We start from the raw sequence: 12,355 nt of genomic DNA, 5'->3' as shown, positions 1-12,355 counted from the left end.
CAGACTAGTAGTCTGAAAGCCTGAGAGTATGCAACACTCAGTTGAATTTGAATTGATCTTTGTTAGCGAGCTTTACTTAGAATTTTGAACTAGTGTTTTATGATGAATGTGTACTTATTTAACCTAGAGATGTAAATAGAGTATTTGATAATTAGAATGTTCCTTATTGCTTAGCTAGTGGATTAGAATTTTGATATGACATACCTTTGATGTGTGGAAGTTTATTTGTATGCAATTTGATATTTAATAAACATGTTTTTCTATATAAGCCTGAGTTTGTCTGAGCATGAGACTGATTTTACCACTCGCAAAAGTTCGAACCTGTAAAAAAAGGGGAAATTAAAGAAAGTTTAGAAAGGTTTTAGGCCAAGACTGTAATGTTGAAATTTCTGTAGGCACTTAATATATTTTAACAAGAATAGGTAATACTTGAACTCTGGGAAGGTTTCTTTGTACAAGAATTCTTCTGTACTAGGACTCTGGCTGATGCAGCTATCTCAAACAAATTTTGTCAGAGTTCCGAAAGGAGAAGCGGACCCAGAGAGTAGGTTAGAGATTTCAAGCTTGGTAGGTATGACAGGGATAAGGATAGAGAAATAACACAAAAGGTAACGACCTAACACTCCTGATGCCAAACACATTCAAGTGCAGGCCATCCCCCTCTTATATAAATCCAATCTTCCCTCAAACTCACTCTACACATACACCATATCCCTTCTTCATAATTCATTTCCATCATATCTAGGTAATATACTAACAGTTTTTACTTTCTCACTCTTCACTCTCGCTTCTTCCAACAACCTTTTCATATCTTCTCTCTTGCTGTATTTATCACTAGATAAGTCATTGGTACCTTCCAGAATTATGACCAATTTTGCTTTTCTTTTCTGTTTTTCAATTTCTTGCATTATGCATTATATTTTTAATTTTTTGCTCTGGGAAAATTGACATTATAACCCACTCATCAATGGCATGTTTTATGACAGTCACCATACCAATAACATCCTCCTTTTTACAATCAACTTTACTTACCATATTTTGATTATTATGCTCTGATTTACCTGATTTTGTGCTTTGTTATTTTCCATTTTGCTGCTAACTTTTTTATTCTTCCTGTGTTTCTGTAACTGCCAATAGGCTTTCTCTAATTCCCTTGTCATCTTTAATAGTCTGCTTTAATCTAGCGATTTTGAAGATAAATTATTTTCAGTGTCCTCTTCAAGTATAGTCTTTAGTGGAGAAAAACCTTCTTGTACACTACTTCACTGTTTTTATTAGCATTCTGTTTCTTCTGTGTTTTTGGTGCCATTTTACAGCTGTATTTAATATTACAATATCACAATAAAAATGTGTTATAAAGACACTAATTACTTTAAAAACATGAAAATCTACACTAGTATACTATAAAACACAATTTTTCTAAGGTAAAAATATAATAAAATGGATAAAAATCTCCAGTTTTACACAAGTGCTAAATTACATCGACCACTCATAATATAATCTTAAACCAAGTCCGAAAGACTATATAAGGAAATCTCTGAGGCATTATTACAACATCATCCTAATCTCAGTATGATGGACTACATTTATCCTCTTTATGGAAAATAGTACTCTTAGATCATCATCATGCATATCAAGGATTTAGGCCTAGCATGGCCTGTTCCCGCCTTAGAAGTCATCGTTGAATCATTTAAGAGGACGTCCTGGTTTTCTTTTACCTAATAGCTTGTACTTTAAGGCTTGTTTTGGTAATCTTTCTGTTTTCATTCTTTGAACGTGTTCCATCCATTTATGTTTATTTTTTATTTTTTTCTATTATAAATTTTACTCTTAGATTTGAAAATCTAAGTACTCTTAGATTTTCATCATAATTCTTATTTTATTTTTACATTTATTTTAAAAATTTCATTTACATTACATTTCATTGGACTTTAGTATTAATCACAGCTTTTTTGCAATGGTGCACAATGGTACATTGTACTGGCACCTTTATTAACTGCGACATATAGCATATGAATGCAGTATCATTTTAAAATTTTCCTGCTGACAATGAATGTGTATTGGCAATTGTTTTACAAATAACCAAACATTGTTTCCTTATAGAATCACTTATATTCCACTGTTGAATTTCTCTACGTCTATGTGTGTGCACATATGTTCCAGTTGTTACATACCGAAGATGCTTGTGAAAGATGGGTGAAAATTTTATACATTAAATAATTTTTTTATGTAAGTTATCTGTGTTAATTAATTTTCTAATAAATACTATAACAGATCATACTTATGACTGGTTTCTACATTTGTGTTGTTGTCATCAGTGAGTTTTATTATGTTTGACTTAATATCCAAAAGCATGACCTGTGCATCCCTGTGGCTTGAAAAAGGAATGTTCAAAGTTCGATCTAGTCACCGACTAGAGGAACTTTTTCGAAGCTTTTCTTCAAATGATTCCTGAGTTAGTTGATCTCTAACATGAGTAAGTAGGGCTTTTTTCTCCCAGAAACTTGACTTGTTTATCCTGTAACTGAAGAAAATTAACTGCAGAACCCACATTATTTCAGATAATAATATATCGTGTTAGGGTAGATACCACAAGTTGGTGGCAGCTGTCTGCTGTACTCTCCACTAGATGTCATTTAAAATCATTGATAGCTTGGACCAGCTAATTGACCAAGGATTGACTCCCCTCAGTCTCCGTAAGTTAGATAGAGCTAAAAGAGCCTTGCCCCTACTCCCTTTGGGGAATAAAAGATGTTAGCAATATTTTTTTCCTTTTAAATCTAAACACAGCTTTTCAAGAGCATTATTTTGGTAGACATATCGATATTACTTTCACTGTTTTTATCTGCTGTAAACAGTCTCTAAATGCTGCTAAAATCATTGCAATGAAACTATTGTGACGGTGTAGTGATTTTATCAGTATATCTATCAGACATCATTGCAAAAGACTGAAATTTTGCTTTTCTCTGTGTTAAACATATTCTGGATTATCAGTAGCCATTTAGTCTGTGGTTTTTGTCTAACTCCAACTGAATGGTGGTCTTTTGTCTTAAAAGTATGTCTTAATCACAATGCTTTAAATCATAGGTGGCCAACAGCAGGCCCACAGGCTGCATTCGGTCCATAACGTGATTTTGTGTTGCCCGCGGCAGGATAAAAACTATATTAAATTATATGTATTATCAATTTAGCTATTAGTTTCGACCGCAGATTTTCTGATTGATATACTGGTTATATTCATTATTTCTGATGATGGAAACAATTTATATTCTCAACACAATCAAAATTGCTTTAAAAAGATTACTCAATTTATAAATTCTACTACTTCTCTGTGTGAGTTGTAGTAGTAGTAGTGGGAATGGTAGATTTTTATGCGCTCCAGAGTAACGCATCATTGAAAGTCACTTGCTCTGCTCTCATTACAGCGATCAGTTTCAGAGTCTCAGTTTCAAGTATTTTATATTGTTCTCCCAGTAGTAAAATGATTTAACAAATATAGTAATTCAATACATATAACTATTGCCTTGAAAAAATGCAGAGTTTTTTTTTTTTTTTTTTTAAGTTCTGCCTAAAAGTGTGCGGCCCGTGATGCTACCACTCATCAAAGCATTGGTAAAGCATTGGCTCTCGTATAGAATGAAGTATAATCAAAATATAAAAAAAAAAGCATTTTTTGTTGCATTCCTTAATACAAAATATCTTTGTTAAACTTTTTTTTTCCCCAATAATTTTTTTTTATTTGACTCCTACTAACACAAGGTTGCAAACCTTCTTCAGTACATTAGTACCATGAGTGGTTTAAGGGTTTTATTTATTTATTTTTACATATTCTGGAAACCCTACTTTTTGTACCAAAGATACAACTCTTTTTAAGCACTTCAGGCCTCCATCAAGTTGACAGCTCACAGGTAGAGATGAATTTGTCAGGCAGTGAAATTCATCTCCCACCTAAAGACAGTCACAAACATCCATGTCCATGGTGGGATTTGAACCAACAGCAGATTGTAGAGTAAATATGCTGACTACTAATATCTAATATATTAAAGATTGATTTTTTTTTTTTTTTTTTTTTTACAGAAGCACATGTGGTCATTCAAGTCAGTACCACCTGGTAGCCTAACATGGAGGTTGGCATTAGCTATGTGTCATGTGAGTCATGCATATGGGGGACTAGTTGCTGTTGCACATTTATGGCGAGATTTTCTTCTTGAAATGAGACATCGTTGGGAAAATAATTATACCTTACCTTGGTAAGTAGCATTCCCTTCCTTCATAGATTATTTATTGGTTATATCTCTAAAAACATACACATGCAACATGCCTTGGGTGCTTGTTACAATAATTTCTCAAAATATACTATTACATGGGAACAACACTTCATTTAGATGTGTGCAACCTTATTGCTCATAGAATAAAATTGACCAGTTCCTGAATAGTGTTAAAGCAAGATGAATAGTTTTATTATAAATTATGCATTCATTAATTGGTATTTAAATATGCTAAAATCTAGTGTTTCAAATACGTATTGAAATGTGTTTAAGCATCTTTTGTATCTTTAAATGTTATAGAAGCCAAAAAAGAGAGATCTTTCATGTTTTATAATTATCTCATTTTTTCTAAAAAAAAAATTCTTGCCAGCCAGTCAGTGTTTGTGTTATCACTGAGTGGATGGAGGAACCATTGCCAAAGCTTTGCAGCATGTCTCAGGTAAACTTGATCGATATGGCATTTCAAAGTAGTGCTAACATAGAGCCCAGCATGAAGCCTCTGATAATTCATTTCCTTATTAATTATTATAAAACTCAAAATTGTGAAGGAATAATGCACTTTAAGAAAATGTTTGAAGTTTGAAGCAGATTTTTCCTTTCAGTTTTAATCATATTTATGCTAATGCAGTGGACTTCCACTCTATCACCACCAAAATTTGCAAAAGAGGCCTTGATGCCTAACCTTTCCATGGCATGTGTCCAGTGGTTGATTAATGTAGGCTATGATATCAGCCATGGATCTGGATTGCCTGAAACCATACTATTAGTTGCTGATTAACTGGTAAGCTTCTAGGTAGTGAAGAAGTTGAACATTGATAACTTTCTTTATTATTTTGAAGAGGAATGAGGTGATGGCAGTTGGTCGGTAGGCTTTTGTCTCCCTTTTTTGGAATGTGTTGGATATATGTTAGTTTCCATGAGATGATATAGGTGCTAGAAGATTGAAGAGATAAAAGAGTACAGTTGTTGATCTGGAGCACAAAGTTTGAGTACAGTAGGATAAATGCCATTGGGACCAGGCACGACTTGTAGTGTTCAGGTTGTTTAATATTCTTTTTAAATCCATAGGAGGGAATATAGAGACTGGATGGTATGTCTGTATCATAATTCCAAAAAATTAGTTGATCCTTCAAAGATGCACTATAGCAAAAATCCAAGAGTTTTTTTTTTTTTTCATGAAAAACTATCAGTGATCATATACAGTACTGCATGAAAAGTCTAGATCATTGCTAAATTTTGTTTATCAATAATAATTTTTGAAATTTAATGACACTTCATACTATATTAGTCCAACCAGATTTTAGTCTTCTTCTAGGACTTTTTTCCTGCCATCCTTGCCTAATCCTCCTGAGCACTCTCATGTGTAGGCTTCAGTCTTTGATCAAGTGATTTATTCTTCCATACCACCTTGACTAATTATGTTGTCTGTTTCCATATTTATTCCATCTTCATTAAAAATTGTGCTTAAATGGCTGAAATGGTTTACTTGTTCATAGTTTCTCCATTCAGGATGCAGTTGATATTTTCAGTGTTCATGTTTATTTTCATTGTCCTTGTCTTTTTTGTTGCTGATTTTCATGCCAGATTTATTACAGCAGTTATTCAGTTTAGTCAGGGAATTCTGCAGACTTGTATTGGATTTATTTAGAAGATTAATGTCATCTGCATAAATCTAATCTTTAAAGGTACGTATGGCATAACTATCTGGTTATCATGTAATTTTTATTTCATCTGCATAAAGTAGTTATGGAATTAACATCTTCCAATTTTGATATTAGGCTTAATGTCACTTTCCTTCATAATGTGATCCATATAGATGTTGAATGGCAGTGTAAATTATGTGCAGCCTTATCTTATACCTGATTTAACATCAAACCACGTTCTTGTATATTCTTCAATTCTAACTGCTGACTTATAACACAAATAGAGACCATATTGCTTGATATAATCTGATTTTTACACCACCTAATTGTAATGTCTTGAACAACTTTTCTCTTTGCACCTTATCATATGCTTTTTTCAACTTTGTGTTATATTCCACTTTGTGTTATACCATGTGAATCTTCATTCTGTAAATCAAATACAGTAATATCTCGCTTTGGTTGTTACCAGATAAATGGTCCCTCCTTCATTTATTATAATGACTTATATAAATATATAGTCAGAACAGGAGTTATTTATTTATCAAATTAACTATAAATAAATCACTTATAAAAATAACTTATCGTATTCACTTGAGATTGTAATATAGAAAAATCATGCAGCTTTATGAAAATGATCATTCAAACAGTAGGAAAGCAGAGCAACAAATGGAGGTTTTTTTTAACCATATATATGTAGATGAACAATAGTAAAGTTTGAAAACATTTCTTGTTTACTTGTGGTCTCATTTTAACTCTTAAATTCTTTATATTGCAATCATAAATTTTAACTATTTGAAATATATGTACACATTGTATTTTTTTATTGCTAAAAACTAGTATAAGGAAGTTTTATTTTCCATTTTTAGTCATATTCTAGCAACATTTTATTTAGATTGATTACTTCTAAAAAGTATTTAAAAGTTAATTAAAAAATAAATGCAGTTATATACATTTGCTCCTCCATAGCGCAATTGGAAGATCGACGGCACGTTGCGCCCTTCGATTAGAAAAGGCCTAAGTTCGGTTCTCGTCGTGATGGGAGGAATCTTTCTATGGACTTTTTCAATTGAAGGTGAGTTAGCCGATCTCATATGGAGGTAGCAGGGTTTTTTCTCCCGGAAACTCGGGTTTTTCATCCTGCATACAGACAAATCGGCCCTTCAGAACACACACAATTTACAGACAAAAAATACTAGCTGTGGTGGTGGTAGTTGTGGGCAGTAGATGGTGTTGATGTAGGTGAGTGGTAGTAGAGGTTCTGTGTAGTAGTGGAGATGGAGAGTTGTACAATAGGTGTCTTCCCACGATGAGTCTTCGGACTCCTTGGAGGTGTCACAAATAATGCTTTGTTATAACAGATCCTTGTAATGTTTTTATGATTTCTCCACTTTTGTCTTAAAGTCTTTTTTTTGTCTTTCCATTCCATAAATTTTCTTAGCCTTTTCTCAAGTATTGCTTAAATCTTACCCAGAATACTCATTATGACAATTCCTCTGCAATTCTCACATTTAGTGAGAATTTCATTTAGTGTTATTTTCCTTTTTTCAATAGATGGGGGCTATAAGAGCTCTATTCCAATCATTTGGAGTTCGATTCTATGACCAAGCCATCTGAATTATGGCTTGGTCATAGGGTCAAACACAGTGCAGGTGCTATACTGTGTTTCACCCTATGATAGGGAAGTATAAAAGTTTTATACTTCCCTATTTGAGCATTTCTAGTCAAATATCTATTTGAGCTGCCTTTCCACATTTCAGTTTTTTGATGGCTTATTTTATCTCAGGTATCTAATATATATCGATTGCATTCCGCTTGAATACTTTCGATCACTTCTATGTCACTTTTTGTTTAATTTAGCATTGTTTCAGAGTAATTACTTGAGACATCTAGAATATCTTTAAATTCAGCTTTCATGTCACTTTTATCATTTTTGTCACCTTTACAATAGGCTGGTAAAATCAGTATATAATGTAAATTTGTCACATATATTTGTTATTGTGAAAACAATAGAAATATTGAGAATCAAAAATTCAACTTTTGAACAGTTTTGAACTATATTGTATGTAAGAAAGTTATAAGAGAATGCTAATTAGGTTGATACATATTGGATCATATGTTGCCATGCGGTAGTTCTCATTATTTAGCAAGCCCTAAGTTCACTACTAGTCAATGAAAGGTCCTTCTCCCTAATTATGGTCCTGTTTTTATTGGCAGAATGATTTAAAAATTTAAAAAAACGTTTTTTAGCTGCTGTTACTGACTGTGTTTCAAAATGTGATAACAATAATTTCTTCTTGGCTTTATTTCAATTTAATGAAATTTGGTATTTAGGATTTCTGTTAAAATTTGTTATTTAAATTAAACCATGTTAATGACAAAATTAGGGAAAAATACACACTATTATTATTATTATTATTCAGGCCTCCGTGGAGTCAAAAGACTCATCGTGGGAGGTCCTGCCTAAGAATATAAAGTCTGTCAAGACTCATCGAGGGGAGGTCTCCCCCCCCCCCTAAGAAACACAAAGTCTATCATACCACTCCTTAAACTCATTGACCGTTCTCACTCTCACCACTCCATCAGGCAATGCATTCCACGGTTCAACCACCCTCCATGCAAAGAAACCACTCCTCACCCTCTTGCTCACAGTTTCCTTTCGTAACTTCCAGGGATGGCCTCTTGTCATCACTCCCTCCCTCTGTTCAATCAAGCGAAAGAACTCCCCAGTGTCAACCCTGTAACCACCTCTCAACAGTTTAAAAGTCTTAATCATATCACCTCTCCTTCTTCTATCCACCAAACTCTGTAGTCCACATTCCCTCAGCCGATCGTCATAACCAAAATTGTACAGTCCTGAAACCATTTTTGGTTTCAGGACTGTACAATTTGTCATCCGTCTCTGTACCCTTTCCACAGTTAATTTATCCCCTTCAAATCCTGGGGACCAAATCTGAGAACAATAGTTTAAGTGTGGTCTGATCAGAGGTCTGATCTTATACAACGGAATGATAACCCTTTTATCTCTGCAGGTCAGTGTCCTTCTCATAATTGCAGCAATTCTCTGTGTTACCTTCACCACCTTTGCAATATGTCCCCTAAATTTCAGGTTTCTATCAATCATCAACCCCAGATCTCTTGTCTCCCCTACATCCTCCAGTATAACTCCTCCCATAGAGTATGCAGCATCCCATCGATGTTTCCCAAACCTCAAGACCTTACATTTTGCTGCATTAAACCGACACCCCCATTCATTTGTCCATCTATCTAGCTTATTCAAATCCTCTTACAGGGCTACCACATCTGCACTATTACTAATAATCCTTCCCAGCTTCGCATCATCCGTAAACAACCGTTCATCCCCTTGCAATCCACTGGCAATGTCGTTGATATAAAGGTTAAACAATATAGGTCCTAGTACTGAGCCCTGTGGGACCCCACTTGTAACCCTCTGCCCCCTTGAAACTGCTCCACCATACACAACTCTCTGATACCTATCAGACAGCCAATCCTGAATCCAGTTGACCAATCTGACATCCAGACCCCTGTGCTGCAACTCAAATATCAGCTTATCATGTGGCACCCTGTCACATGATAAGCTGATATTTCAGTTATTTAAATTAAATAACTGAATTATCCCTCTGCAATTTTCTTAGACTTAGCCTTTGCTAAGTCTAAGAAAATTTCAGTATATGCCTTTCCCTCATCTAATGTTCTTGTAACTTTATTATAAAAGGCTAGCATATTGCTAAAACAAGAGTGCCGTTTCACAAATCCATGTTGACTCTCACAGATAACATTACCCTCATCTGCCCAATGCTGTATACGGTCCCTCACTACTTTTTCCAAGATCTTACTAACTACTGATGACACACAAACTGGCCTATAATTAGACACTTCCAGTCTGTTACTACCCCTTATGCAATGACACTATCTTACCTTCCTTCCATTCCCTGGGCATCTTTCGTGCAGCCAGACTTTCCTTGAAAAGCCAGGTTAAAGGCACTGTCAGTTCCTTAGCACATTCTCTCAAAACTCGTGGTAAAATACCCTCCAGTCCCAAAGCTTTACTGACATCCAGAGTACTCAGTATCTGAAACACATTCTCCTCCTGTACCTCTAAACCTCAAACCAATAAAGTGTTCATTGAACAGTTCCACTATGTCCTCTGCATCAGTCACTCTATTCCCATTTTTATCCTACAATATCATTCTTCCACAGTCATTTCTCCTCTTACTGGCCACATAACTAAAACATTCCCTAGGATTGTCTTTGGATCTTATGGCCAATCTCCTCTCATATTCCAGTTTCGCTTTCCTTACCACACTAGTCACTCTTCTGGCCTGTGTCTTATATTCTTCATGCATCTTCTCTTCACCTGTCCCCTTATATCTCTTCCATAGCCTCTTTTTCGCATGCAATTCCTGTTTAATATTGTTTGTCATCCACTTTACTTCAAATTGTGTCCTCTTCCTCACTTGTGGTATACAACTTACCATTGCTGCTAACAAATATTCTTTCACAATTTCCTATGCACTAATGATATTCCGGCCTTCCAATTCCTCCCTCCATGAAACTTCCCGAAGTTGACGTCTAAGACTATTATAATCACCTGCCTTATAATTCCACATAAGTTCCCGTCTATTCATTTTCCAAGTCAAAACCATATGGTCACTCTCTCCAACTGGTGGGAGAGATGTCATCTCAGTTATTATCAACTCTTCTGATGCTATAACCAAATCCAAAACTCTTGAACCTCTTGTTCCCTCTGTTACATGTTGCCTAAGACATTTGTCCCTCAAGAATTCTAGAAATTCCGTTCCCCTATTGCTACATGCATCTTCCTCTCTCCAATTTATACTGCTGTAGTTAAAATCTCCCATAACAATCATTCTTCTTGCACTTGCCAAACTTAACAGTCTAAACATCTCCTGGTCCCCATCCTCTGTGCTCCTGGGTCTGTAGCAACACCGCACTAAATATCCTGTCTTGCCCACCTCTACCTCACATTCCAAAGCCTTCCACTCTTAGAGGACATAAGTCATCACTTATCATAAGCAGTACCCCGCCAACATGCTTTCCCCTCCTATCCTGCCGAAAAATGCTGTACCCAGCGACTTCTATTCCTGTTATTATATCCTCTTCTGTCAACTATGTCTCAGTGATCCCAATAATTTTTGGCCAGGCTGATGCTATCTGCGCCACCAATTCCTTTCCCTTATTCCAGACACTCCTGGCATTAGTATAAAGCATATAAATGCCATTGTTTCTATACCTAGCATTAACCCCTCTAGACTCCACTGGGCTCAGTGTTACCTGATGTCGTCTCCCTTCTCCCAAGTATCCATTCCCACAAGAGGCCACCCCTGCTATCATCCTCCCTGGGACACACTGACTCGTTCAGAACAGCAATCTCTCCAGATGCCTACGTCCTTCCTCATTCAAATGTAAGCGGTCTCTCACATACAATTCCTCTCTTTCCTCAAACGCACTCCAAGCATCCACATATACCAGTCCTCTCTTGTCACACATTCTAGCTATTATATCATTTAATATTGCTGCTCTTCTGCTCAACCCGTCATTATCATACCTAGGCAACACGCACACTATTTTTCCTCTCTCTGTCTTCTTCTGTACAGCCTCAAGCAAAAATCTCATATCTCTCGCTGCCCGACTTACATTACCACTCAAGTCATTTGTTTCTACCATCACAATCATCTCATCCACCCTTTCACCTCTCTTAATTGCCATAGCCACCCTTTCTATTGTTCCTCCTGGCAAACACTCCTCACGCATCCTATCTTGAACACCACGGATCATTGAGTCGCCATACATTATACCTCTTACCATTCCCTCTCTCCTATTGTTTCCATTCTCTCCTCTTCTTCCATTCCCATAGGTCTCTCTCATTCCCTCTCCTCTACTGCTATTCTCTCTTCTAGCATTCCCATACCTCTCTCTCTCCTACTGTTTCCATTCTCTCCTCTTCTAGCACACCCATACATCTCTCTCATTCCCTCTCTCCTACGGTTTCCATTTTCTCCACTTCCATATCCCTCTCTCATTCCATCTCTCCTACTGTTTCCATCCTCTTGTCTTCTAGCATTCCGATACCTTTCTCTCATTCCATCTCTCCTACCATTTCCATTCTCTCCTCTTCTAGCATTTCCATATCTCTCTCTCATTCCATCCTCTTGTCTGCTAGCATTCCCATACCTCTCTCTCATTCCCTCTCCTCTGCTGTTTCCATTCTCTCCTCTTCTAGCGCCCCATACCTCTCACTCATTCCCTCTCTTCTACTGTTTCCTTTATCTCCTCTTCTAACACTCCCAAAATTCTCTCTCTCCCCTACTCTGATTTGGCTTGCATTTATCTCTTCCATTCTCCTAATCTTATCTTTCAAACTTCTGCTCTCATTCACAAGACATTCCACCTCCTCTTTCAGCT

At 36.0% G+C, this 12,355-nt stretch overlaps 1 protein-coding gene across 1 annotated transcript in view; it reads left to right on the top strand.

Moving 5' to 3' along the window:
* Rab3GAP1 (RAB3 GTPase activating protein subunit 1) overlaps positions 1-12,355 on the top strand; it is a 584,727-nt gene that overhangs the window by 328,375 nt on the left and 243,997 nt on the right. Inside the window, exon 15 of the mRNA XM_090395461.1 lies at positions 4,078-4,250. Within this exon, the coding sequence (XP_090251587.1) occupies positions 4,078-4,250 (173 nt within the window). The remainder of the gene's footprint in view (positions 1-4,077; positions 4,251-12,355) is intronic.

Source organism: Typopeltis vanoorti, chromosome 7 (assembly GCF_054136105.1).
Source record: "Typopeltis vanoorti isolate ZY-2024b chromosome 7, IOZ_Tvanoo_1.0, whole genome shotgun sequence".
NCBI classification, from domain to species: Eukaryota; Metazoa; Arthropoda; class Arachnida; order Uropygi; family Thelyphonidae; genus Typopeltis; species Typopeltis vanoorti.
This window is presented reverse-complemented; position numbering and strand designations above follow the sequence as displayed.